We start from the raw sequence: 27239 nt of genomic DNA on the forward strand, positions 1-27239 counted from the left end.
ACTTCAGTAGAAGATTTTTATTATGTGTCGTTTTGAACAGGAGTTCGCCTTCAGGCTGAGAAGTGATGACAGTACCTGGATTGGTCTGACTGATGATGTCACAGAGGACGTCTGGAAATGGGTGGACGGCACAGCTCTGACCACTCAGTAAAAGATCTCTGTATTTAACTCAGATCATGGGACATTTAATTACTATGAGCATATTTCTCTTTATGTGAAATATATGACGTATAGTGATGCTTATAGCAATAAGGTTTTCTGTGTTTGTTTGTTTTTTTCAGATACTGGCTTAAGGGTCAGCCTGACAGTCAAACAGGAGATCAGGACTGTGTTGCTATTGACCATAACTCAGATCCTTTGGAGAGCTGGAGAGACCAAGAATGTGGCATTAAACTGTGCTGGATCTGTGAGATTGGAATATTCAGCTGAGTGAAGTGATAAAATGCACAAAATGTAGGACGCTCTCGTGATAATTATTTTTTTTATTTTTATATGTCTATTTATTTTCAGCATGATGGAGTTTACTGTGAATCATCCTTACCATTGTTCCTGTTTTATGCCCCGGACTCCCCTGTTTTGTATAGGGACAAAGACAGTGCCCTTTACAGGGACTTTGGATGTGGCAGTTGTCAGAAAAATATGTTATTCTTCTTTATGAAATATGCTCATTAAGATACTTATCTAGTTGGAACCAGATGCTCAGTCAAGGACACTGTAACCAAGAGCAGGATGTTCCACAGCTCAGAAGAGAAACATGTATCTCTTATCTCTGTTTGGTGTGCAAAAAATAATTGGTCGTGATTCTTTTCTAACAGATAAATGCCGCACGAAGGCAAAGGGAGTTTTCGACTACTCACAACTGTGATGCCTGACTGTATTGCTTTGTGACTGGTCTCCTCGCCGCGAGAATAAACCAACCTGCCTTGACTTTGGAGAATCTGAGTGTCTTTTATAGAATTACTTTAACAATTTGGTCCTTCGAGCCGGATCCCAATAGCCTCTCCGCGATCCAGAATTGGGACTGAAACCGTGCACGGGGGAGTCTGGGACTCTTAAAAAGAAAAGCCCTCCAGCTGAATTGCTGTTCAAATAGGCCAGTTTCCACTGGAAAGGGGAAAGGTGACGGGATCATAGAAAAGAATCAGAACACCAGATCTCCGAACTCAGGGTGAGTAAAATAATTTGGCATTCAAAAGAGCTGTGTTGATGAAATCGTCTAAAGTAAGACCGGTGAAAGCCCGTGAACTTAGACGTCTTATTTGGCGCTGAGGTCGAATAAGTAGCTTCTCTGACTAAGTCCGGTAAAAACAGCAGTGGCTCTTTTCATTGAATAAATCAGTGAAGGTATAGGGAGTATTTAACAAAGTTAAATATATGTCCTTCTACCTGAAACCTGTAAAAACAATGAATAATATTGGGGCTAGAAACTGAATAAGTCCGTGAAGTCAGATAGAAAGCGAGTCCATAGTCTGTGTGAGAAGACTACAGGAATAAATAACTCCGTGCAGCACGTTAAAAGTGAAGACGACAGCTCTAGTAAAAAAAAAAAAAAAAAAAGGGGGAGATCGCGATAAATTTGTGAATGTGTCTTTGTGTGTCTGTCTTGTATGTTTAACGTGGGGTAATATTTAATTAATTCTGGTTAGGCTTGTTAATTGCTCTAGTTGGTTTGTTTGTTTGTTTGTTTGTTTGTTTGTTTTTTCTTTTCTTTTGGTTTTTACCTCTGTGGATTGTTTTCCTTATGTCGTGTTTGCTGGTGACTTGAGTTAACTTGTTGTCAACTGGTTGTTGTTGCACTTGGTGTTGCTGTTGTCATTGCTGAAATAAGGCCCGCTTGTATTGTAGTTATTGTTGTGGTGTTTGAGATCAACTCTTTGATTTATTAAATATGGGGAGTAAATGCAGTAAAAGCCCAGATAAGCTAGAAGGGGATGAGAAATATATGTTTACCAGAGACGAAAACAGTATAAAATATAGAAAGAAATGGAGATGTAAATATGGGTTCAAAAGTATACAAACAGAAGAGACATGTCTGAAATTAATAAAAGACATAATGAGGGCAACCAAAAAATCAGATAGTGATGAGCTGAGACAAGCTAAACAGTGGTTGAGAGAGGCACTAGAGGTCTTCCGAGACAGCAAGTGAGAGATAAAGGATGCTTTGTATGTGGGAAGAAATGACATTGGGCAAAAGATTGCAAACACAGAAAAGGACAGAGAGAAGACAGTGATAAGCATGTGAAGCATGACTAGACGGAGAGGAGTAAGAAGGTTTAAAAGGACAGGAATTATCAGCAGGAGACAAATTGCTGCAATTAGGGGATGTAGAAATGATGCTACAGAGTGAAGAGAAACCTGAAATTGCAATATTAGTTGGTAATAGGAGAGTTTCGTTCCTGTGTGACTCAGGAGCATCCAGAACTGTCGTCCAACCAGATGATGTGCCTGATGTAAATTCAGCCCAGACCCAAATATTCGTTAAAGCTGCAAATGGTAAAATACATAAAGAACATTTGTCTGAATTGGTAACCTTGACAGATCCCGAAACAGGCAGGAACAGTTCTTGTCAACTGGTGTTATCTACAGTCTGTCCTTGTAATCTGCTAGGGAGAGATATGATGCAAAGTCTCTGCATAGCTACTGTTCCCACTAAGAAAGGGGTGAGAGCGTACAGAATGGCGCAGTGTTTTGTGGTTCAGGGTCACAGAGAACCCCTCTACTGGTACAGTCTGGATTGAGTCACGACGAGCCCGGGGTCTGTGACACACGCACTGATGCACAAAGCAAACAAAAGAGTTCCCCCAGAAGCTGAACAGATGCATGAAAGTGATTTGCATTGCACTATGTATTTTAAGCGTATAGCAGGGCCTGACCCTGACTATGGAAAAAAAAAAAAAAAAAAAAAAGTTCATGAAAATCAAACAAACCACTGCCGCGGCACTACTCTGCACAAGCTGCAGAATCAATAGCATTAACCGAAGCATGCGAAATAGCTAAAAACAAGATAGCCAATATTTACACCGATAGTCAATATGCATTTTCGACTGTACATGTATTCGCTCAGCAGTGGAAAAATAGAGGTGTGGTAACTTCCACAGGAAAAAACCATTAACCATAAGGATTTAATCTTAGCCTTATTGGATGCAGTGCGACTACCACTTAAAGTAGCAATATGTAAATGTGCGCACACACTGGTAAAGATGACCCAGTCTCTATGGGCGATGCGAGAGCAGACATAGCCGCTAAAAAGCTGCTGCAAATGAAACTTCAGACCATTCAGGTCACAAAGTGTTAAAAAGATATGCAACAAGCCTCCCCACCCGCAGAAATACAGAAGTGGGCGCTTCGGGGAGCAAAAACAGGAAAATGGCCTTTATAGATGTCAAGAGGGCAAACCTATTTTACCAATCAACCTTTTTAGATATGCTGTGGTTTTGAGTCATGGACTGTGCCATGTCTCAACAGGAGGGATGGTAGCAATAATACAAAAGTATATGTTTACAGTATATGGTTTTAATAACTACTCAAAGAAATTTTGTTTAGCATGTCCTGTTTGTACAAACACAACGCACAAGAAAACATGAGACCTAAAAGAGGAATATTTCCAAAACCTCAATTCCCTTTCCAACACATATGTATGGATTTTATTGAACTAAGTAAATGCGAAGGGAAGAAATACTGTTTGGTGATAATTGACATGTTTACCAAATGGGTAAAAGCCTTTCCTTGTCCTACACCTGTCTGACTGTAAACTGGTGAAATCATTTAAGGAGTAAACAAGAGGAAGGGAAAGTTCAGTTACTCACCACTATTCTCCGAGGCAAAGTCTGACTACAAAGGGGGGCCCTCTCAGTAGGAGGGAGCTCGTCTCAACCTCAGTGAAGAAACCAACGGCCAAAGAGAATCTAGGGTGAGACTAAAATAGCAACTAGGGAAAGATAGGTGAAATGGGCAGGACCAGACCTTGGCATCCTTTTAGGAGCTCAGGATTTTGTGGCCTCAGAGAAACACTTAGTTATATTATAATACTAACAGTTGGTGCGAACTCAGAACTGAAAAAAAAATATAAATAAATAAATAAATGGAACTGGATTAGTAAGACCAAGAAGACGTGCTGTAGGTGTAGTTCGGGGAGACCCCCCCCCCCCCCCCAAAAAAAAATATATAGCAATCACTCTGATATTCAAGGAAAATCAGACAGGCACTGTGGAGATAGATTTCTGCAGCACGCTAACAGATGTTGACAAAAACTAGTACTGTCCTAATAAAGAATCAGCCTCATGGTTGACCTGGTCAGACAAATACATATGTATGGTTTACAAGAACACACAATTTAGACGACTGTGTGGGTTGTGGGAGCAGACGTTATGGACCACAAGTTATAGTTTCAAGTTTCATGTTTTATTGCCATATACTAGATAACAATGTGGACATCATTATCAGCAATGAAATTCTTGGGCTCGGGGCCAGCTCAACTTGCAAAGTGAAAAGAGAAAAGAGAAAAATTAACAGCCTGCCAAGTTTAGTGCTCTTCCAACACTGTGAAAGTGTGTGTGTGTATGTGTGTATGAGAGAGAGAGAGAGAGAGAGAGAGAGAGAGAGAGAGCAGAGTGATAAAAGTAATAGAGTTATAGAGACTACGGTTATGAGATGCAAGGGAAAGAAGACTTAGACAAACTAAAAGATCGACTATTCGAAATACAAAAAAAAAAAAAAAAAAATCAGATTCAGACTGCAATAGCAAAGAGAACTGTAACCAACTTCTAATAACCCTTAAGAACCCAAGCCAAAAAGACCAGAGATTATTTGCTATAGGAGCAGATGTATCAAACAAGGACCCAATAGAGCATTTCTTCATAAATATAATATCTACATTACAGAATAGAATCAGTCAGGAAGACACAGGAGAACAGTCTTCCCCCATTGTCCCAGGGGTGAAATATTATTCTAAATTTACTCAAGGGGACAAGTTGGCCTTAGAAACAGGATATACAGATAAAAATGAATGGATGGACTGGACGATGTATACAGCTCAGCAACATGGTCTGACTGTATAGCATGTTCAACTGCCAGGCCTCAGTTAGGAACCTCTCCCTTTTAAACCGAGTAAAGAGAATGATCCTGGTGGTTTAAAGTGTGTTCTACAGCTGTTTGATGTAACATTTGTTCCCCAAACTGAGAAATACAAAACTCTTTCTTTGTTGCTCCCAAAAGTTGAGAAAAGAAATATCCCACCCTCAATTACAGTGTATAAAGGAAATTATACTTGTGTGGCCTGGCCATGAATGAGGGGACCGGACACACAATTCTTATTTTTTTTCGTTGTGGGTCTTTATTCCCCGACTGCACCCAACAGAGCACAGTGTTAATTTTGTAAATGTAAGAGGTGTACAGACAACAGTAGCAGCACACTTCTAAATACAGAAAAAAAACAGAAATACAACAAAATCAATTAACTGGTACAGTTACTCTAATATAAAGCACACAAGTTTGCTGGGAACATACATCCATGAACCAAATGTACTTTTTTTTTTTAACATTCCTCCGTGAACTCAGTATCAACTTATTAGAAAAGAATCGGAAACTCACTCTCGCCCCTGTGTGCAGCCTGTTCGCTAGCCACTCAACTCGAGAAAGAAATGCTTTCTTTCACTGGTGCATTCGGTCACCACTTATGCTGCCCGCTGCTTAGGGTTTCCTTCAGCGTGGTGGGGATCTCTCACAGCCAACCTCTCTAACGGACCTCAGCAACCTAGCTCGCTAGTTCTTTCCGCGCTGCTGTGTATGATGCAACACAGGAAGACTGCGCTCTCGCGGGCTTTACTCCGAAGCTGTTCTTGAAGTGACAGTACTCATTCCCTACCGTCTAACCACCCCAAGAACAATCTCTCCCCATGTCCATCCGGCTACACTTGTTTTAAGCGAAGTAGTAATGGATTAGACGTTAAGGAGCTCACCTCAGAGTACTGTCAAACAACTGTCAATGTTACGTATGATGGAGGAAACCTGTCAGCCTCTTGGTTTTCTAATCACTCAGCCATGAGAGCAGACCTCTGGTGTCTGTGTGGAGACATGAAGCTAAGAGCGAGGCTCCCTGAAGACTGGAAAGGCAGTTGTGCTCTAACCCAATTAATTGAACCGTTCTATATGTTCCCAACAGGTGATTTTGGAAAGCTGGGAGATAAACTCTCCAAAGGAAGTTGGAGTGCCATCGTTGCTCCGCCCCTGGAGGATCATTCGATAACAGGGTTTACATAGATAGTATTGGGGTACCGAGAGGAGTTCCTGATGAATTTAAAGCAAGAAATCAAGTAGCCGCAGGATTTGAATCGTTCCTTTTCTGGTGGGCTACGACAAACAAAAATGTTGATTGGATAAATTACATTTACTACAATCAGCAAAGATTTGTTAATTATACCAGAGATGCTGTAAAGGGTATTGCTGAACAACTGGGGCCAACTTCTCTCATGGCGTGGCAGAACCGTATGGTACTAGATATGCTGCTGGCCGAAAAAGGGGGTGTATGTAAAATGTTTGGAACTTTCTGTTGTACTTTTATTCCTAACAATACTTCCCCAGACGGCAGCATAACCAAGGCCTTGGAAGACCTGACCTCCCTATCCGAAGAACTGTCAGAGAATAGTGGAGTCAACGACCCGTTCACTTCAATGATGGAGAGGTGGTTCGGACGATACAGCGGACTACTGACATCTCTCCTCATCTCGGTGGCGGTAGCAGCAGCAGTACTCGTCAACTGTGGATGCGGCTGTATTCCATGCCCACGAGGACTCACAATGAGACTGATTGAAACAACACTGACTGAAACAATGTATCAACAAATACCTGAGCTCGATGATGACTCAGGCCAGGAGATGGTTTAAGAAATGATAAAGTGCAATCATAATGACTCATCTGGTGAAAACCTAACTAGGAGAACCAGAATGACGATGTTGACGATGAGCGCTGATATGTTTGTAAATAAGATATTCCATACAAAGTATAAACAGGAGGGAACTGTCAGAAAAAATATGTTATTCTTCTCTATGAAATATGCTCATTAATATACTTATCTAGTTGGAACCAGATGCTCAGTCAAGGACACTGTAATCAAGAGCAGGATGTTCCACAGCTCAGTAGAGAAACATGTATCTCTTATCTCTGTTTGGTGTGCAAAAAATAATTGGTGTGATTCCTTTCTAACAGATAAATGCCGCACGAAGGCAAAGGGAGTTTTAGACTACTCACAACTGTGATGCCTGACTGTATTGCTTTGTGAATGGCTTCCTCGCCGCGAGAATAAACCAACCTGCCTTGACTTTGGAGAATCTGAGTGTCTTTTATAAAATTACTTTAACACAATCTAGCACTTTACTTGACCGAACGCCCTTTCTGACGTCAACCCTGGCTCTGCCAGGCTCGAACCCCCGACCCTCGTGAGCACCTAACCAACCGATCCATGAATCATCCTTACTATTGAAGTTCTGAATAGATGAATTTGATATAGCCTGTGTCTTGACCTGACGTTTATTGAAAACACTTAACTGTTTTGGCTTTCGAGATAGTGAAAAGAATCATGTAATGTAATGTAGTTCAGAATGTTTACAGTAATTTGTTTTTTGGTTAACGAGCATGCTAATTACTTACAATTTTTAAAATGACGATAATACAAGGGGAAAGTGATGGGGACACCGTGTGGCAGAGTTGTGATAATGTCCCGCTGACTAAAAATGTAAGTAAGTGTTGTTAGGAAATGAATATTATGTAATGGAATATATTTCGCTTGGGGAAAAATAACTGTAAAATGAACTGTAATGTTGTGACGGAGGGTGTGAGGTGAGGAGAGTGCGTAACCTTTTTGATAAAGCGGAAAGAGGCCACAAGGGGAGGGCAAGAAGAGGCGCGAAGTTGTGAACTTCACACAGCGTGGGCAGGGAAACTGACAAAAAAAGGAATATCGAACAAAACAAGGTACCTGTTGAATTGATGAATCAAACAATTCATTTCATTATATTTCATTATTTTTGAGTGCGTTCTCAATTTACAGCACTTTCTCACCAAGTGTAGGTATTGGGTTTGTTAGATCAGTTGAGACCAATTGTTTCCAGTTGAAATAAATAGCAGACAACACCAGTTACTGTTAGGGCCGGTGAGGCCTGGTTGACTGAGGACCCAAAAGCAGACTCGGAGAACAGAGTATATTTTCGTAGGTGTTTAATGAAGTCTGTTCTTCCAAGAAATCCAAAAGACTGAATCACGGTGACGGTATCAATGGGCAAAGACAGAGGCAGTGGTCAAAAACAGGCAGAGAAGGTCAGGCACAGAGAGACAGAAAAAACCAGGCAGAAGTTCCAAAAACACAAGGCAAAAACACTATCCAGAAAACAGGAGGTCAAAAAGGTAACATGAACGATGCAGACAAACACAGGAAACATGAAAGATGGCTAGATAATCTGGCAAACTAGTGGGGAAACAGACAGGGCTTAAATGCAGTGGCTGATGAGGTAAATGGCAGCAGGTGAGTGGAAATCAGGCAGGAAACAGTGTAAAACATGGACCGGAGCAACATGGAACAGACAGACAAGACATACATGACAGGACACAAGGAAAACATGGACTAGGATCTGGAAGAGCAGGGCTGGACCGTGACAGTTACATCCCATTGGTTTCAACTGGGTTGAACTGGTGAAGCAGCCACTGCCCATGGCTCTGTTGGTTTAAATGGGTTTTAAATGGTTTCAACTGGTATTCTTAACTGGGCAAACCATTCGAATCTGAAAACCCAATTGGAACCAATTGAAACCAGTACAGACCATTTGAGACCAGTTCATTCCAGTAGACTATCTACTGGTTTTTCAACTGGAATTTCCTCAAAATATTTGCAGATTATTTATAAAGTTCGTCCTCGGTGTAAACATTAGATTTTGCCCAGGGACCCGTTTACAATGATTCTTTTTTTCCCCGTTTGTTCTGTTTCCAGTTAAGATAACACATTTCTGTTTTTGCGGACATCTGTCCTTTTAGAGGCGTATACTTTTCTGAAGAGACTATTCGTGAGAAAGTGAATGTTTTTTTTGGTAAAGATTGATCTAATTAGTTTAAAGGCGTGCCAAAACTTTCTCCCATGAACTGTAAGGAAATGTTGGACTGAATCATTAAATTCGGGATTGTGAAATTGTATGGTCTATTTGTCGTATTTGATGCTGAGAAAAAAATGAGAACCCTAGTTTGAAGTGATATCTGAGTTAACATCTTCCAATCGTGTCATTTGCGTTTAATTCGGTTATTATTTCCCCACGCCTGAGAGTGTTGGAATATTACAAATCGTTTATTTAAATAGGTGTTTCTTTGTTATAGAACGATGGTCCATGTCCACAGAAGTTAATAGGGATATGTCTTTAAGTGTTCTAGAGCAAGTACACAGACATTGACATTAACAGAGTTTACAGAGACCCCAGTTTTGTAAGCCTGGCACAAAATGAATGAGAAAGATGTTTAAATGAACATACCTTAAGAGAGAGATACTGGAGATTGTAAATACTTTGATGAGTATATATTTTCTTTAATGTTATTGTCTCTGGCGTATCACATTTTTAAAGCTCATCTTCATTAAATTTACTTTAATTCTCTGGTGTCAGTTTAAATCTTCCTTGTGAAATGACTCCCTCTGCTGGATGTGATTCATATCAAAGAGTCTACAGCTTCTTCCTGTAGTCCAACAGCTGAAGAGCTGATCCCGATCTCAGCACATGCCCAGTGAAAACACAGTGGAGTGATTGAAGAGTCAACACATACTCTGTATACCAGACTTACCGTCCAGTTTGTGATAAATGTTTTCTGCTTTTTTCATTTTGCATTTTGTATGGGTGTAAATGTTTGACTGAAAACAAGACTGCACAGGTCATCAAAACACTGTCCCAGAAAGCCGTTTGATCTGCTCTTTCACTTTTTCTACATTAGACCTTCACCATCCAGATAATTGTAAGACACATAATTCTTTAGTTGGGCTAAAATAATTTCTGATGAGATGTGACTGCGTGTTGATTATCAGGTCATGGTCATGTGATGGTATGGTCTTACTGGGTTGTAGTCTCATCGGTGGTTAAGTAGTGTTACACATAGCACTTTACACAGAGAACTGGAGACTGTAGAGTTCTGATAAAGTCGTCAGAGCTGATACACACTCCACTGTAACATCAGTATTATATGGTAGAATGGAATGGAATTGAGTGATGATGTATATGCCAAGACAGGATTTACTGAGAGGACAACAAGTCTGATAGCGATGAATGTGAGAATGTTTATGAAGATGTGCTACCATAGTGGACACACAAGCAACCAATGACACAAATATCAAACAGCACACATGTACACCGGCAAAATCACACATGTACTCTCTCTCTCTCTCTCTCTGTCTCTGTCTCCCTTTCTCTCCAGTTACAGAGAGAGAAAAATCGAATACAAACCAGCAACAACAACCTGAGAAACAACTATGTGTAAACTGTTTTTTTCTTTAAGAAATCAACACAGCAGTATTTGAAAATAACACACAATAATCACTTAGAGCTCATTTTAGCCACTTTGTGCCAGTAACATAGGGACACCCAGGGGTCAGAGTAAGAGACAAGAGTGTGTTATTTTACACTCAACCTTCCCAACAACCCCCCCCCCCCTTCAATATGCTCTGTATATTCTGCCATGCATCTTGTATTCTTGTCTGATTTGTATAAAATTATGTACTGAATGATTGTAAAGCCTTCTCACAGATCCAGTAAAAATTACTATTACATGACACATCATGCCAGCTCTCCTTCCGGTCACAAGCACAACCATATTGTATAACCACGCAGTCTTCATGATCTCCATTAGGCTGTCGTTCCTTTCTGTCCCAGTACCTGAAAAAAACACAGAGAATGTGTCAGTCCACTGTATGTCTGATACAGACTGACAGCAAGAAATGAATTCAGCAATCTCTTACCCAGTAACCATTGCTGTAACCAGGGTTAAATACAGAGATCTTTTACCCAGTGGTCAGTGCTGTGCTGTCCACCCATTTCCACACCCCTTTTGTGACTCCATCAGTCAGACCAATGAAAGCTGTCTTATCCCCACTGAGCCTTTTAACAAATTCCTAGTGAGAGGACGCAAAGTGAAATGATTCAACATTACTATACCCACTTTTTTTCAATCCTAAATAAAAATACTGCTGTAGGTTTTACTCTCTCTCTCTCTCTCTCTCACCTGCTCCTCTTTGCTGTTTATGATCACCAGGTCTGCTTCCCTATCTCTGCAGTCCTGTCTGCTCTCAGACCAGGTCTTCTGATCATTGGAAATGTAGTACAGACTGGATTTATAGATCACCCATCCCTGCTGAAGATCGTTACCTGTGAGGAAAATGCGATAAAAGTTGAGGAGACCTGTTACTGAGTATTACAGACATGCACACAAATCATGCAAATGCAAATCAGTTGAAATGCATATCAGCACCTCATATGATGTTGCAGATTCGCAGTGCCTTGCAGTAATCAACGATAAATCCATCTGAAATTAACAATACTTACTGGCCTGTGTACAGTCAAAGAGTCATATTATCCTCTCATCATGGGGATGTTCACAACACCAACCCAACACATAGAGTATTTCAGTTAGTTATTATGATGTTCACAACACTGACACAACACACAGAGTATTTCAATTAGTTACTATGATGTTCACAACACTGACACAACACATAGAGTATTTCAGTTAGTTACTATTATGTTCACAACACTGACCCAACACATAGAGTATTTCAGTTAGTTACTATGATGTTCACAACACTGACCCAACACGTAGAGTATTTCAGTTAGTTACTATGATGCAGAGCCACTGACTAGCAAGATTTTAAAACATAAAAACGCAAATTCGTGGCCAAATGTCATCTGCTTAATAATGCTTTTCTAAAAACAACTGTGACTGGATTGGGCAGCCTCAGTTTGTATTTGAATATTTTTATGAAGAAAATTCAAATATGTACTTACTCAAATCAAAAGTTTTGCTCTGAAGTGCATCTTTTTCTTTTTGTAGCTGGTCTCTCTGAAGAATCACGTTGTCGTAACTGGTTTGTAGCTGGTCTTTCTCCATGGTAAGGTTGCTGTAACTAGTCTGAAACTTTTCTCTCTCCTCTGTCATACTGGTGTGATGTCGGTAAATGATGACACCCAGCACTATGACAGCAACCAGTAGGAGCACACACAGCAGTCCCAGACACACTGCCATCACTCTGTAACATCTGTTCCCTACAGGTTTACCTCCTGAAGGGGAAAACGAGGCAATTGTTGTTACTTTAGTGATTGCAATTGTTTATTTTTATCTTTAGAGAACATTCATTATCACTTATTTTTTAATTTGATTTCATTTTGACTACAGTAGTTGATCAAGTTGATTAAATGAACAGAAACAGAATGAAAGGCAAGTGTTTTTTAGCATACCTGAGTTTTGAAGTCGTGGCTGTCTGTTAAGAGTACAGTAGGATTGATTTAGAAGTGTTTCCCCATCTACATATATATCTTCATCAGGATTCCCACTTTTGCCAAAACCACCATTGACATATATGCCCTCACTCAACTTCATTCTGTTCTACCAAATACTACTGATATAACAGTGAAGTGCATGTCAGCTCTGAGCTTATGAGAATTTCACACTCTCTCTAGTTTTCTGTGGGGATTAATGCATCATCCTCCAAAAATAACCAAGGGAACGTTTAAAAAGGGCATAGAGAGGAAGTGTGAATGTATCACATGTATCAATGTATCATATCAGAACTTTGTTTGGTGAGATTATATTCTGTGGAGATGATGAAATAACACTGAATGATAGTGCTGAATAACATCTGAATGTTATTAATAGCAGTTAACATGCAATCTCTTGCTGGTAATTAGCGACAAACGTGTACATGAGCAGTTTCATTGTAAAGAGGAACTGACCATTATGAGGAACAGGCCTAAATTGAGAACGAGGTCATAGGGTGATGTGAGAGAGAGAGAGAGAGAGAGAGAGAGAGAGGGAGAGAGAGAGAGTGAGAGAGGGGCAGGGTAAAAGAATAAGTAAGACAGGGGGAGATTTGGTTCAGGAAAAAGAAAGGGGTGGGGCATTTTTTTTCATTTCTTCATTCTCCGTCATAAGACAGACTGACCGAATCAGCAGAATGCATGAAATTGAGACTTCTGTGGTTAGCTGTAAGTTCAACAGCATTTCATTAAAAAGAGGAAGAGAGATCTTATTCTATATAAGTATAGTTCTGAAACGTCTTGGTTCACATTGTGCCATTCCTTCCTTTTCTGAGCGCCGTTGTCACGCTTACAGTTGGGCATTGTGAAAAAAAAAAAAAACACACACACACACACACACACGCTTGCTGCTGTCAAGACCACCATTTAAATTCACTCATGCACATTTAGGCATTTCTGGATTTAACGTTTAACATTTCATACTTCAGTCATCATTGAATACTGCTGAACTCACCATGACACAGCAATGACTAATGGGTAAAAGCTGTCTATATTTTGCTCTGATCATAAGGGCAACACTTTCCCTCAATATGTTTATCTGTAAGAAAAATACACAACCCAGATTACATTTATGATAGAAATACTTATTCTCTGCGTTGTTTCAGGTACTGGATTAAGGGTCAGCTTGACAGTCAGACGGTAGATTGAAGAAATGGGATAGGAGAGTTGCAGTTGATCTCGGATTTGATGCTTTGGAGAGCTGATCAAAGATGCTAGTGAAAGTCCTAATGGATCTGTGAGAAGCCAGTGAAGATATAAGTCCTAATACTGAAGCCATAACAACAAGGACAATCAAACAAACACACTTGCACACAAGCACATACGCGCACGCATGCACACACACATGCGCACACGCGCACACACACGTGCACGCACACACATGCACACACACACACTCGCACACACACACTTTTGCAGTGACACACTTCGCAGTGCTGATCTCCTAATGTCAAAATTAAAAACAATCTTTGCAGGCAATCAAACAAACTGTACAATTGAATAAGTTGGTTGGCTCTTGCACTGCTGGGCCCTTTGTTTCTCTAAAAACTCATTTTCACACTCAGCTCAGTTAATCTAAAATCACTCCTGTGAAATTGCCCCCTCAGCTGGTTATGATTCATTCAACGCTAAAAACAGGTTAAACTCTGAGAAAACTTTGTCTTGAAAGTACATATACTTCCTTCATTCCACGTTTCCATTTTTTTGCATAGTCATACTGATTGTTGGAGCTTGTCTAAGGATTCAGTCCAGAAACATGTTGACAGGCTGTCTTGGTGACCTTCCGTATAATAAGTAGGGCAGAGAGTATCCTGTAACCTCACAGCATGTACAGTTGTGGACAAACACTAGCTCGTTCAAAGATTCCTTCCAGTTTGATTTCTGTAATTGATTGATATTTTTTTTTACATCTGCAGGAGTGTTCTATTAAATCTCTCCACTAGTCCGTTCCCTTGTAGGTGATAGGTTATTTTACAAGAGCCAGCAATGCCACAGTATTATTTCAACTCTGCAGATAGATAGTTCTCAGATTCTCTTGACTGTGGTAATTGCATAAAATAAAGCCAATAAAAACAGTAAAATCCATAAAAAGCTCCTGGAACACAATGTGTATCAGCAGACTGTAAGGTGTTCTTGCTACATTCTGGAGATCAATGACACCACAAAGTCTCATCTGGCTACAGTGTACTCGCACGGCTATGCTACTGAGTTACATGTAATTTAACCAAATAGCATAGTTTAACATACCCAGTAAAATTCAACTGAAAACAAACTAATCGCCCATGGCATCGGTGGCCTGTTGACTTCCCAACAAGACGTATAGCACTTTTGGCCGGCAAAATGCTGACAGTGTCTCAGGCTATGCTGGATTGACATGTCCAAGAATAAGTATTGTTACATTTTCCTCTTCTAGTGAAGTGGCTGAGCCTCACTGCCCTTGAGCAGTGAAGCAGGCCTCTAGCATTTTGTTTGAACCCCACCTTAACCCCCCTCCCAGAAATTGTGGCCCCGTGCTGCCCCCAGCAAGATACCACCCTGGGCAGCTGCCCATGTCGCCCATGCCTAAATCCACCCCTGACTGTTAGTGTTTTCAAATAAAGACATCAAGACAGATCAAGACATATACTGAATACATTTATGCAGAACTTTGGTATTAAATAAGATTGAAGAAAAACTCCGTATTATAAAGATAGCAAATGGATTTCTATATTTTTAAGAATAAATAAACAATTTGGGGGAAAGTGTATTATCATGAATATGTGTATTTCGAAAAAAGTGCTACACTGTTTTTGAAATTTCATTCACTGTGATGATCCACAGTTGAGATGCATCAGTCATATGAATATTGAATAAAACATCTTCTATACACATCAAGATATTCAGTCTTTGGTATCTCTCCCTTAGTACAGGTGTTTTTTTTTTAATATCTCTCTGATGCATTTTTACGTTAGGGTTAAAAAAAAGTGAAGTGGAGGGTCTGGCCAAGTGGGTTGTCTCTCTCTACTCCAAATCACATACCAGTGGATGTTTTGAATCAGCATTATATCAAGACATAGACTCAATCCACTTATACAAGCTTCAAGGATTCACATGAAATTTCAGTGTGTAAAAATGACAGGTACACCTCCATATGTGTTGAGAGAAACATTTTTGTCATTGGAAATGAGTGAATTTACATCAAGCGTGTGTGTTTGCTGTGCATTGATTGAAAGATTGATTGATGAAAAGAAATGTGTGTACAATTGTCTGCCCACAGACAAAACTGAGAAAGCATAAACCATTTTTTAGATGAACTGAATTTCATGTGGATGTTCCTGTCTTTGGTTTGTAAGGACTTTTCAACTGATGTTAACTCCATTTCTGTACTCCATGAAGAGTGCATCAACTCTGATGAGTGTGTGAGACCTATACAACCTCCAGCTGTCTGTGTGTGACTTCCTGCTGAAATTAGACCATCTGTGTGATCAAAAACACTTGAAACAATGATGTTGTAATCATACATTATCAGAAGGAGGCTATTTCTGGGTAAATGGCAAATGGAAGTGAAACAACTTGTGATCACAAAAACTTTATTTCACAATTTTTATCATTTTTTCAGTTGGCCCATGAAATAAATTGTCCTGTGGTGTGACATCACATTTGCTTGAAAAATATTTAAATGTTAATTCAATTTTAGGGACTAATTGTATCCTCTGTAACAAAAAATAAAAATAAATAAATAATGCCATTCTCAACATAATTTAATTATTTTTCAGCTAATTTCTCAACTTAATTTTGCAGACGTTTTGCATCACGAGTCTGTAGAAAAGTGTTGTAATTTGTTCAAATACTGATATAAATGCTTCATTCATAAAATAATGAAACAATGCAATATTTCATTTTTTAAATCACAGAGTAATCAAACTGCAGCTTCTTAAAGCACTTTTATTTCCTAATTGTCACACTGGGGAGTGGTGCAGGACCCATGTGCAAGACACGATGATGAAGGTGACAAAAGGAGTGTTACGAGCCCAGCCTTTTTTTCTTAAAAAAAAAAAAGACCAAAGCAGGACGCAGTAACATAAAAAGCCCCCACACCGTTCCGTACGCTTAAGCTTGACAATTTTAATGAAAATTAACAAAACTCACAAAATAAGGGATCGAGGCGGCAGCAAATGAGAACAACGGGGAAAACAGAAGACAAGATAATAAAAAAAAGAAAAAAAAAAACCCTCACGCTTTCTTCCTCGTGCACAAAGCAACTTCCCTGGCTCCCGAAAAGAAAAACGTGAGTCTTCCGTCCCACTTGCTGCTACCCTCGCTGAACCTGCCCTACAGTGCTCAAAACAAGTGCCCGCCAAAATATACTCATGTACAGTAAATGACCCAGGTGTTTGCAAACTGTAACGACATTAATTAACACAAGAAACTAAATAACATCCGCTATAAACGAAAGGTGGTTTCCGCGTCTGCCCGAGGGAATCGAGAATGAGGGAGAGTGAGAGAGAGGGACCCATCTTGGGACGGTTAAATAGGAGAGGCCCCGCCCACAAACGAATCCGTGTCAGACTCCACCTACAAGAGAACGGACAGATCAAAAAGACAGAGGCAGCAGCAACATATAATGTCATCACTAACCCTCGTAACAAGGAGGACTTTACTTACAAAAAGAAGATCAAAATACACGTGCAAACTGGAACAAAACCGATAACAAAAAGGTGCAGCGAAACAGTGTGTTCAAAACACAAACAACGATAGACAAGAGACAGGGGAAACACAAGGGCTTAAATACAAGAGGAAAACTAAACAGGGCAAACATGATTGGACGAAATTAACAAGGGGAGAACGAGGTTAATAAATACAACAAACAGGAACAGGTGAGGGGCGGAGACAGACACAGAACAGGAGCACAAAGACGTATCAAAACAAGAGTCCAGCTTAAGGTGCAGGCTGTGACACTAATCTACTGGTGTTGCACTACAGGACATAACACCGCACTAGAGGAGAAGGCACAGAAGATAAGGCAGAGTAGAAGTAAAATACATAAAATAGAAAATATGAATTATCTGTGTAAAAAAAAAAGGAATGAACATAAACATACTGAACAATGAACACAGTCAACACAAACATTGTTGTTAATTCAAATTATTTTCATTTGCTAATTTCCAATCCATTTCCACTGCTCTCCTTCTGTTTCCTTCTCCATCCCTTTTAACTCCTTGTCCTTCCATTCCACTTCTATATTCCTTTCTCCTCCAAATCCACTTCTCCACTCTTTTCTTCTCATACCCAAATTTACTCCTCTCTCCTCCCACCTAACTTTTTCTTTCCTTTCTCCTTTTCCTAAACCTCTTTCGTTCTTTCTCGTTTTTTTTTTTTTTTACCTTTTGGTCATCTTTTCACGATATCTGCCAATAAATCATACATACAACTGTTAGTAAATGTCCGCCAAACAACATGAGTGCAATGTTCATTCAGTTTATGAAGTGCATACGTCAAATAAGCAATACCTCATCGACAGTAGCTCCCTATCACATTTATCCCCCCCCCCTCCAGTTTCATATTGTTTTGTACTGTTGTGATACTTCTTTGTCCTTTCTTTTGGTCTTGTTCTAACAAACTGATGAAAAAAAAGGAAGTAACAGAGGGAACTATCTGTCGCCATCTGTGATATCTGTGACAAAATACTTCATTTCTAATGTCTACGTCATTGTACTTCCACAAACATTTTCAGCTTTTAGAAATGTTTTGTGTTGTACGTCATTCGGTGAATCCGCATCTCCAGATCTTTACCCTCATGTCTCTTAAATCTGGATTGTGAAAGTCTAATGTACAACATGTGAAAGAGCAGGTCAGATGTGTGTGTGTGTGTGTGTGTGTGAGTGCGTGTGTGGGTGTGCGTGTGTGTGTGTGATTTCAGGGACAGTGTGTGTGTATTTTGATGACCTGTGCAGCTCTGTTAAAAATGCTGGTGAGATTGACGTCTGCATTGTTTCCTGTTAGCTTTGTACAGCCATACAGTCAGCAAAGAAGAACAAGCAGAGAGCTTTCATCACAAACTGATGATAAAACAATAATCATGACAGAGTGCGCGTTGACTCCTCATCTGCTCCACTGTGTTTACTGTAAGTACTCATTAGTTAAGGGCTTATTCTGTTTTTGTGCTCTAATCATAAACCATCATTCAAACTATGTATTGTCGCTATGATCTCTTTGCGGTACTTCGTTGTGGGGTTGTGCAATTCATTTTTCTCAGAGTGTAAACTGTTTTTAGCGTTGAATGAATCATAACCAGCTGAGGGGGCAATTTCACAGGAGTGATTTTAGATTAACTGAGCTGAGTGTGAAAATGAGTTTTTAGAGAAACAAAGAGCCCAGCAGTGCAAGAGCCAACCAACTTATTCAATTGTACAGTTTGTTTGATTGCCTGCAAAGGTCGTTTTTAATTTTGACATTAGGAGATCAGCACTGCGAAGTGTGTCACTGCAAAAGTGTGTGTGTGTGTGTGTGTGTGTGTGTGTGTGTGTGTGTGCATGTGTGTGTGCGTGAGTGTGTGCATGTGTGTGCATGCGTGTGTGCATGTGTGTGTGCGCGGGTTTGCGTGCATGCGTGTGCGTACGTGCTTGTGCTCGTGCTTAAATGGTGGTCTTGACAGCAGCAAGTGTGTGTGTTTTTTTTTTTTTTCACAATGCCCAAGTAATGAAACAAGACGTTTCAGAACTATACTTATATAGAATAAAACCTCTCTTCCTCTTTTTAATGAAATGCTGTTTCGAAGAACTTACAGTTAACCTCAGAAGTCTCACTTTCATGAATTTTGCTGAATCAGTCAGTCCGAAGGTCTGGAACAGTTCACACAGTGAGAGTGTAATATATGAGTTATGTGTCTATCAGTTACTCACACCCTCCGCTGCATATTAAACCACAAATCGCTATCAGGAAAATGATCTGTTTTCTCCGACATACTCATATTACCAGTTTACTCCAGAATTTACGATATTATGAAGGATGTTCACAAATTTTGAGAGAATTTCTCAGGGGAAGTAAATTCGAACACTAAATTTTGCTGAAACAAATTTTACGGGACACATCACCCTATGACCTTATGTTCTCAATTTAGGCCTGTTCCTCATAATGGTCAGTTCCTCTTTACAATGAAACTGCTCATGTATACGTTTGTCGCTAATTCCCAGCAAGAGATTGCATGTTAACTGCTATTTGATAACATTCAGATGTTATTCAGCACTATCATTCAGTGTTATTTCATCATCTCCACAGAATATGATCTCACCAAACAAAATTCTGATATGATACATTGATACATGTGATACATTCACACTTCCTCTCTATGCCCTTTTTAAACGTTCCCTTGGTTATTTTTGGAGGATGATGCATTAATCCCCACAGAAAACTAGAGAGAGTGTGAAATTCTCATAAGCTCAGAGCTGACATGCACTTCACTGTTATATCAGTAGTATTTGGTAGAACAGAATGGAGTTGAGTGAGGGCATATATGTCAATGGTGGTTTTGGCAAAAGTGGGAATCCTGATGAAGATATATATGTAGATGGGGAAATCAATCTTCCAAATCAATCCTCCTGTACTCTTAACAGACAGCCACGACTTCAAAACTCAGGTATGCTCAAAAACACTCGTCTTTCATTCTGTTTCTGTTCATTTAATCAACTTAATCAACTAATGTGGTCAAAATGAAATCAAATTAAAAAATAAGTGATAAGGAATGTTCTCTAAAGATAAACATAAACAATTGCAATCACTAAAGTAACAACAGTTGCCTCGTTTTCCCCTTCAGGAGGTAAACCTGTAGAGAACAGATGTTACAGAGTGATGGCAGTGTGTCTGGGACTGCTGTGTGTTCTCCTACTGGTTGCTGTCATAGTGCTGTGTGTCATCATTTACCGACATCACACCAGTATGACAGAGGAGAGAGAAAAGTTTCAGACTAGTTACAACAACCTTACCATGGAGAAAGACCAGCTACAAACCAGTTACGACAACGTGATTCTTCAGAGAGACCAGCTACAAAAAGAAAAAGATGCACTTCAGAGCAAAACTTTTGATTTGAGTAAGTACATATTTCAATTTTCTTCATAAAAATATTCAAATACAAACTGAGGCTGCCCAATCCAGTCACAGTTGTTTTTTGAAAAGCATTATTAAGCAGATGACATTTAACCATTAATTTGCGTTTTTTTTATGTTTTAAAATCTTGCTAGTCAGTGGCCCTGCATCATAGTAACTAACTGAAATACTCTACGTGTTGGGTCAGTGTTGTGAACATCATAGTAACTAACTGAAATACTCTGAGTGTTGGGTCAGTGTTGTGAACATCATAGTAACTAACAGAAATACTCTATGTGTTGTTTCAGTGTTGTGAACATCATAGTAACTAACAGAAATACTCTATGTGTTGTGTTAGTGTTGTGAACATCATAGTAACTAACAGAAATACTCTGTGTTGTGTCAGTGTTGTGAACATCATAGTAACTAAGTGAAATATTCTGTGTGTTGTGTCAGTGTTGTGAACATCATAATAACTAACTGAAATAATTTATGTGTTGGGTTGGTGTTGTGAACATCCCCATGATGAGAGGATAATATGACTCTTTGACTGCACACAGGCCAGTGCTGAAACATACCATGAATACAGGTCTTTAGATTCAGTCAGGTCAACTTAACACTTACCTGCAGGATACTCTGATTTCATCTAACAGGTCAACACAGAGTATGGGAAAGATAGTGACTCCAGGTTAAATGAAGTGTTTGGGTTTTTCTTTACTGTACCCGTTTATGACAAACATTTTCAGACACCTTCATCGATTGTCTCCTCACAAGGAGATAAGAGCATGAGAACTATTTTAAATGTCAGAAACTTCTCTGGCTTTTGCTGACAGACAGTGTTGACACGTGACCTAAAACATACCAGTTTTCACAAAGTGGTTTTTCTTATGAGTATGTAAGTGTCTTTGGGACTGTAATGCTCAGGTTCTCACATACTCCCTCTGCTGGTCAGTTTGAGTTCTGTTTGATTTAGTCAGTTTCTTGATTCAGTTATATATTCAGGGGCTTTGGGACACATCCAGTACAATAATTTTGTACAGTGGCTGAAACAGTCAGGACCTTGCATTATTCTTCAACTCTCTTCACATTCAAGTGGATCCTTTCCTGGTTTCAGGAGAAGTATTTTGGCTGCCTCAGTCAGACTTGATGGTAATTGTGTTTGTGAATGTTCGTACATTTTGAAAAGGATTGGAGGAAGTTTAATGGAACATTTTCAAAAAAAAAAAAAAAAAAACTCTACTGGATAGCCATCCGGCCCAGGGGTTTTACCACGCTGAATTTTCTGAATGGAATGAATAATCTCTTGAAATTGTAAGGGTTCATCAAGGTTGTCTTTAAATGCGGCATCTATCGTAGGGATATCTAAATTGTCTGAAAACTTTAAGCTTTGAGTTGTCATCTGGGAATTCTGATGTATACAGTTCTGTGTAGTGTTTTATAAGTATTGTTAATTTCAGATGGATTTATCGTTGATTACTGCAAGGCACTGCGAATCTGCAACATCATATGAGGTGCTGATATGCATTTCAACTGATTTGCATTTGCATGATTTGTGTGCATGTCTGTAATACTCAGTAACAGGTCTCCTCAACTTTTATCGCATTTTCCTCACAGGTAACGATCTTCAGCAGGGATGGGTGATCTATAAATCCAGTCTGTACTACATTTCCAATGATCAGAAGACCTGGTCTGAGAGCAGACAGGACTGCAGAGATAGGGAAGCAGACCTGGTGATCATAAACAGCAAAGAGGAGCAGGTGAGAGAGAGAGAGAGAGAGAGTAAAACCTACAGCAGTATTTTTATTTAGGATTGAAAAAAAGTGGGTATAGTAATGTTGAATCATTTCACTTTGCGTCCTCTCACTAGGAATTTGTTAAAAGGCTCAGTGGGGATAAGACAGCTTTCATTGGTCTGACTGATGGAGTCACAAAAGGGGTGTGGAAATGGGTGGACAGCACAGCACTGACCACTGGGTAAAAGATCTCTGTATTTAACCCTGGTTACAGCAATGGTTACTGGGTAAGAGATTGCTGAATTCATTTCTTGCTGTCAGTCTGTATCAGACATACAGTGGACTGACACATTCTCTGTGTTTTTTTCAGGTACTGGGACAGAAAGGAACGACAGCCTAATGGAGATCATGAAGACTGCGTGGTTATACAATATGGTTGTGCTTGTGACCGGAAGGAGAGCTGGCATGATGTGTCATGTAATAGTCATTTTTACTGGATCTGTGAGAAGGCTTTACAATCATTCAGTACATAATTTTATACAAATCAGACAAGAATACAAGATGCATGGCAGAATATACAGAGCATATTGAAGGGGGGAGGGGGGGGTGTTGGGGAGGTTGAGTGTAAAATAATACACTCTTGTCTCTTACTCTGACCCCTGGGTGTCCCTATGTGACTGGCACAAAGTGGCTAAAATGAGCTCTAAGTGATTATTGTGTGTTATTGTCAAATACTGCTGTGTTGATTTCTTAAAGAAAAAAACAGTTTACACATAGTTGTTCTCTCAGGTTGTTGTTGCTGGTTTGTAATTGATTTTTCTCTCACTGTAACTGGAGAGAAAGAGAGACAGACAGAGAGAGAGAGAGAGAGAGTACATGTGTGATTTTGCCGGTGTACATGTGTGCTGTTTGATATTTGTGTCATTGGTTGCTTGTGTGTCCACTATGGTAGCACATCTTCATAAACATTCTCACATTCATCGCTATCAGACTTGTTGTCCTCTCAGTAAATCCTGTCTTGGCATATACATCATCACTCAATTCCATTCCATTCTACCATATAATACTGATGTTACAGTGGAGTGTGTATCAGCTCTGACGACTTTATCAGAACTCTACAGTCTCCAGTTCTCTGTGTAAAGTGTTATGTGTAACACTACTTAACCACCGATGAGACTACAACCCAGTAAGACCATAACATCACATGACCATGACCTGATAATCAACACGCAGTCACATCTCATCAGAAATTATTTTAGCCCAATTAAAGAATTATGTGTCTTACGATTATCTGGATGGTGAAGGTCTAATTTAGGAAACGTGAAAGAGCAGATCAAACGGCTTTCTGGGACAGTGTTTTGATGACCTGTGCAGTCTTGTTTTCAGTCAAAAAATTACACCCATACAAAAAGCAGAAAACGTTTATCACAAACTGGATTGTAAGTCTGGTATACAGAGTATGTGTTGACTCTTCAATCACTCCACAGTGTTTTCACTGGGCATGTGCTGAGATCAGGATCAGCTGGTAAGCTGTTGGACTACAGGAAGAAGCTGAAGACTCTTTGATATGAATCACATCCAGCAGAGGGAGTCATTTCACAAGGAAGATTTAAACTGACACCAGAGAATCAGATAAAGTAAATTTAATGAAGATGAGCTTTAAAAATGTGATATGCCAGAGACAATAACATTAAAGAAAATATATACTCATCAAAGTATTTACAATCTCCAGTATCTCTCTCTTAAGGTATGTTCATTTCAGCATCTTTCTCATTCATTTTGTGCCAGGCTTACAAAACTGGGGTCTCTCCATGTAAACTCTGTCAATGTCAATGTCTGCGTACTTGCTCTAGAACACTTAAAGACATATCCCTATTAACTTCTGTGGACATGGACCATCGTTCTATAACAAAGAAACACCTATTTAAATAAACGATTTGTAATATTCCAACACTCTCAGACGAGGGGAAATAATAACCGAATTAAACGCAAATGACACGATTGGAAGATGTTAACTCAGATATCACTTCAAACTAGGGTTCTCATTTTTTTCTCAGCATCAAATACGACAAATAGACCATACAATTTCACAATCCCGAATATAATGATTCAGTCCAACATTTCCTTACAGTTCATGGGAGAAAGTTTTGGCACGCCTTTAAACTAATTAGATCAATCTTTACCAAAAAAAAAAACATTCGCTTTCTCACGAATAGTCTCTTCAGAAAAGTATACGCCTCTAAAAGGACAGACGTCCGCAAAAACAGAAATGTGTTATCTTAACTGGAAACAGACCCGTTTAGAAAGATTCTACGGATCTTTCTACCGTAGGCAAAATCTAATGTTTACACCGAGGACGAACGTTATAAATAATCCGCAAATATTTTGACGGTTTCCCCTCGACGACACCGCGACGGACAACAGGTAGCCTACTTTGTTTTGTTTGATATTCCTGTTTTTGTCAGCTTCCCTGCCCATGCTGTGTGAATTTAGCGCTTTTTGCCCTCCCCTTATGGCCTCTTTCCGCTTTATCGAATAGGTTACGTACTCTCCCCACCACACATCCTCCGTCACAACTTTACAGTTAATTTTACAGTTATTTTCCCCCAAGCGAAATATATTCCATTACATAATATTCATTTCCTAACAACACTTACATTTTTAGTCAGCGGGACATTATCTCAACTCTGCCACACGGTGTCCCAGTCACTTTCCCCTTGTATTATCGTCATTTTAAAAATTGTAAGTAATTAGCATGCTCGTTAAAAAAAGAATTACTGTAAACATTCTGAACTACATTACATTACATTATTCCCATCATTAACTTGAAAGCCAAAACAGGTAATTGTTTTCAATAAACGTCAGGTCAAGACATATCAAGGCTATATCAAATTCATCTATTCAGAACTTCAATAGTAAGGATGATTCATGTTACAGAGTGGTTAGGCGCTCACGAGGGTCGGGGGTTCGAGCCTGGCTGAGCCAGGGTTGACGTCAGAAAGGGCATGCAATCAAGTAAAGTGCTATGCTGCCACATCCTAAGTCCCTGCAATGGGCACTGCCTTTGTCCCTATACAAATAATGGGAGTCCCGGGTGTAAAACAGGAACAATGGCAAGGGTGATTCACAGCAAACTCCATCATGCTGAAAATAAATAGATATAAAAAAAAATAATTATCACGAGAGTGTCCTACATTTTGTCACTTCACTCAGCTGAATATTCCAATCTCACAGATCCAGTACAGTTTAATGCTACATTCTTGGTCTCTCCAGTTCTTCAAAGGATTTGATTTATGGTCAATAGCAACACAGTCCTGATTTCCTGTTTGACTGTCAGGCTGACCCTTAAGCCAGTATCTAAAAAAAAACAAACACAGAAAACCTTATTTCTATAAGCATCACTATATGTCATATATTTCACATAAAGAGAAATATGCTCATAGTTATTAAATGTCCTATGATCTGAGTTAAATTCAGAGATCTTTCACCGAGTGGTCAGTGCTGTGCCGTCCACCCATTTCCAGACGTCCTCTGTGACATCATCAGTCAGACCAATCCAGGTATCGTCATCACTTCTCAGCCTGAAGGCAAACTCCTGTTCAAACGACACATAATAAAAATCTTCTACTGAAGTACATCAACGTCCCTCTTTCTCTCTCTCTCTCTCTCTCTCTCTCTCTCTCTCTTTCTCTCTCTCTCTCTCTCTCTCTGTCACCTGTTCCTCTTTGCTGTTTATGATCACCAGGTCTGCTCCTCTGTCTATGCAGTCCAGTCTGCTCTCACTCCATGTCTTCTTCTTCTCAGTAGAGATGTAGTACAGACTGCCATTGAAGTACCTCCATCCTTGCTTAGTATAGGAATCTGTTCACATTATATATAAAGAATGTCTTGTGAGTATGGAAACCTCAAAGGTCTGTTAAGCCATTCTGTAATATCACACACCAAGAACTGAACTTCCATCATTCAGGCCTAATCCAGTGTACTAGTTACATGAGGGAATGGAGGCATGATTTTTTATCATTATTATTAAACCATCGGTCTACTTTTCTACCGAAGTGAATCAGCCCGAAAATTCTTGGTCTAGATCACCTTTCACTTTCATTTAATTTCATTTCATTTCATCTCATAATTTTAAAATTCATTAGTTCAATGTGTAAACAGTTAAATAAATGTTTCTGGAATGTTCTCTAAATCTCCTCTGTCTGCTATCACACTACCACTGAGACACAGCACCTTCTAAGTCACCACCATAATAATCTCTCTTCCACTTTCCGGTGACCATTTTTTCCTTGGAATTGAACTTTTGCAGTGCTGCAGGTTAACGTTTGCTTTAGAAGTCTCTTGTTCGTAAGCTTTGCTGATTCAGTCACTCTTTCATGTAAGAGAAAATTAAAAAAAAAAAGAAAACATGTGGAAAAGCTGTTTCCCCCTGCATATGACAGAGTCAGCTCCTACTCAGTACTCAAAAACAAAACTAATGGAAAGTTCTGAATGGACTAATTAGAAATCCACAATAAAATAATCACTCACCCAAATCAAGAACTTTCCTCTGAAGCTCATCTCTCTCCATCATCAGTATCGACATGTTTACAGCCATAGAGTTCCAAGAGACCTGCAGCTGGTCTCTCTGATCAGTCATTTTATTGTAACTGGTTTGTAGCTGGTCTCTCTCAAAGGTCAGTTTATTGTAACTAGTTTGTAGCTGGTGTCTTTTGACACATAATCCTATGACAGCAGCCAGCAGCAGAACACACAGCAGACCCAGACACACAGCCATCACTCTGTAACATCTGTTCCCTGCAGGTTTATTGCCTGAAGGGAAAAATTGAGGCAATTTTTGGTACCATAGCAACTACACACCTTTAGTATTATTTTTCAGAAGTATCCCTTCTCCTTCATC

The 27239-nt window shown here is 39.5% G+C and overlaps 1 protein-coding gene and 1 pseudogene across 1 annotated transcript in view; one reads left to right on the top strand and one right to left on the bottom strand.

Annotated features, from left to right (window-relative positions):
* Positions 1 to 12609, bottom strand: part of LOC115823663 (CD209 antigen-like) — a 32599-nt gene extending 19990 nt beyond the window's left edge. The window contains exons 1-2 of the mRNA XM_030787698.1: positions 12468 to 12609; positions 12085 to 12290 (exon numbers count right to left, since the gene is read on the bottom strand). Of these exons, the coding sequence (XP_030643558.1) occupies positions 12085 to 12290; positions 12468 to 12609 (348 nt within the window). The remainder of the gene's footprint in view (positions 1 to 12084; positions 12291 to 12467) is intronic.
* A 7406-nt stretch (positions 12610 to 20015) lies between these two features.
* LOC115823664 (CD209 antigen-like) overlaps positions 20016 to 27239 on the top strand; it is an 80753-nt pseudogene continuing 73529 nt past the window's right edge.

The sequence above is a fragment of the Chanos chanos genome, chromosome 11 (assembly GCF_902362185.1).
Source record: "Chanos chanos chromosome 11, fChaCha1.1, whole genome shotgun sequence".
Classification (NCBI taxonomy): Eukaryota; Metazoa; Chordata; class Actinopteri; order Gonorynchiformes; family Chanidae; genus Chanos; species Chanos chanos.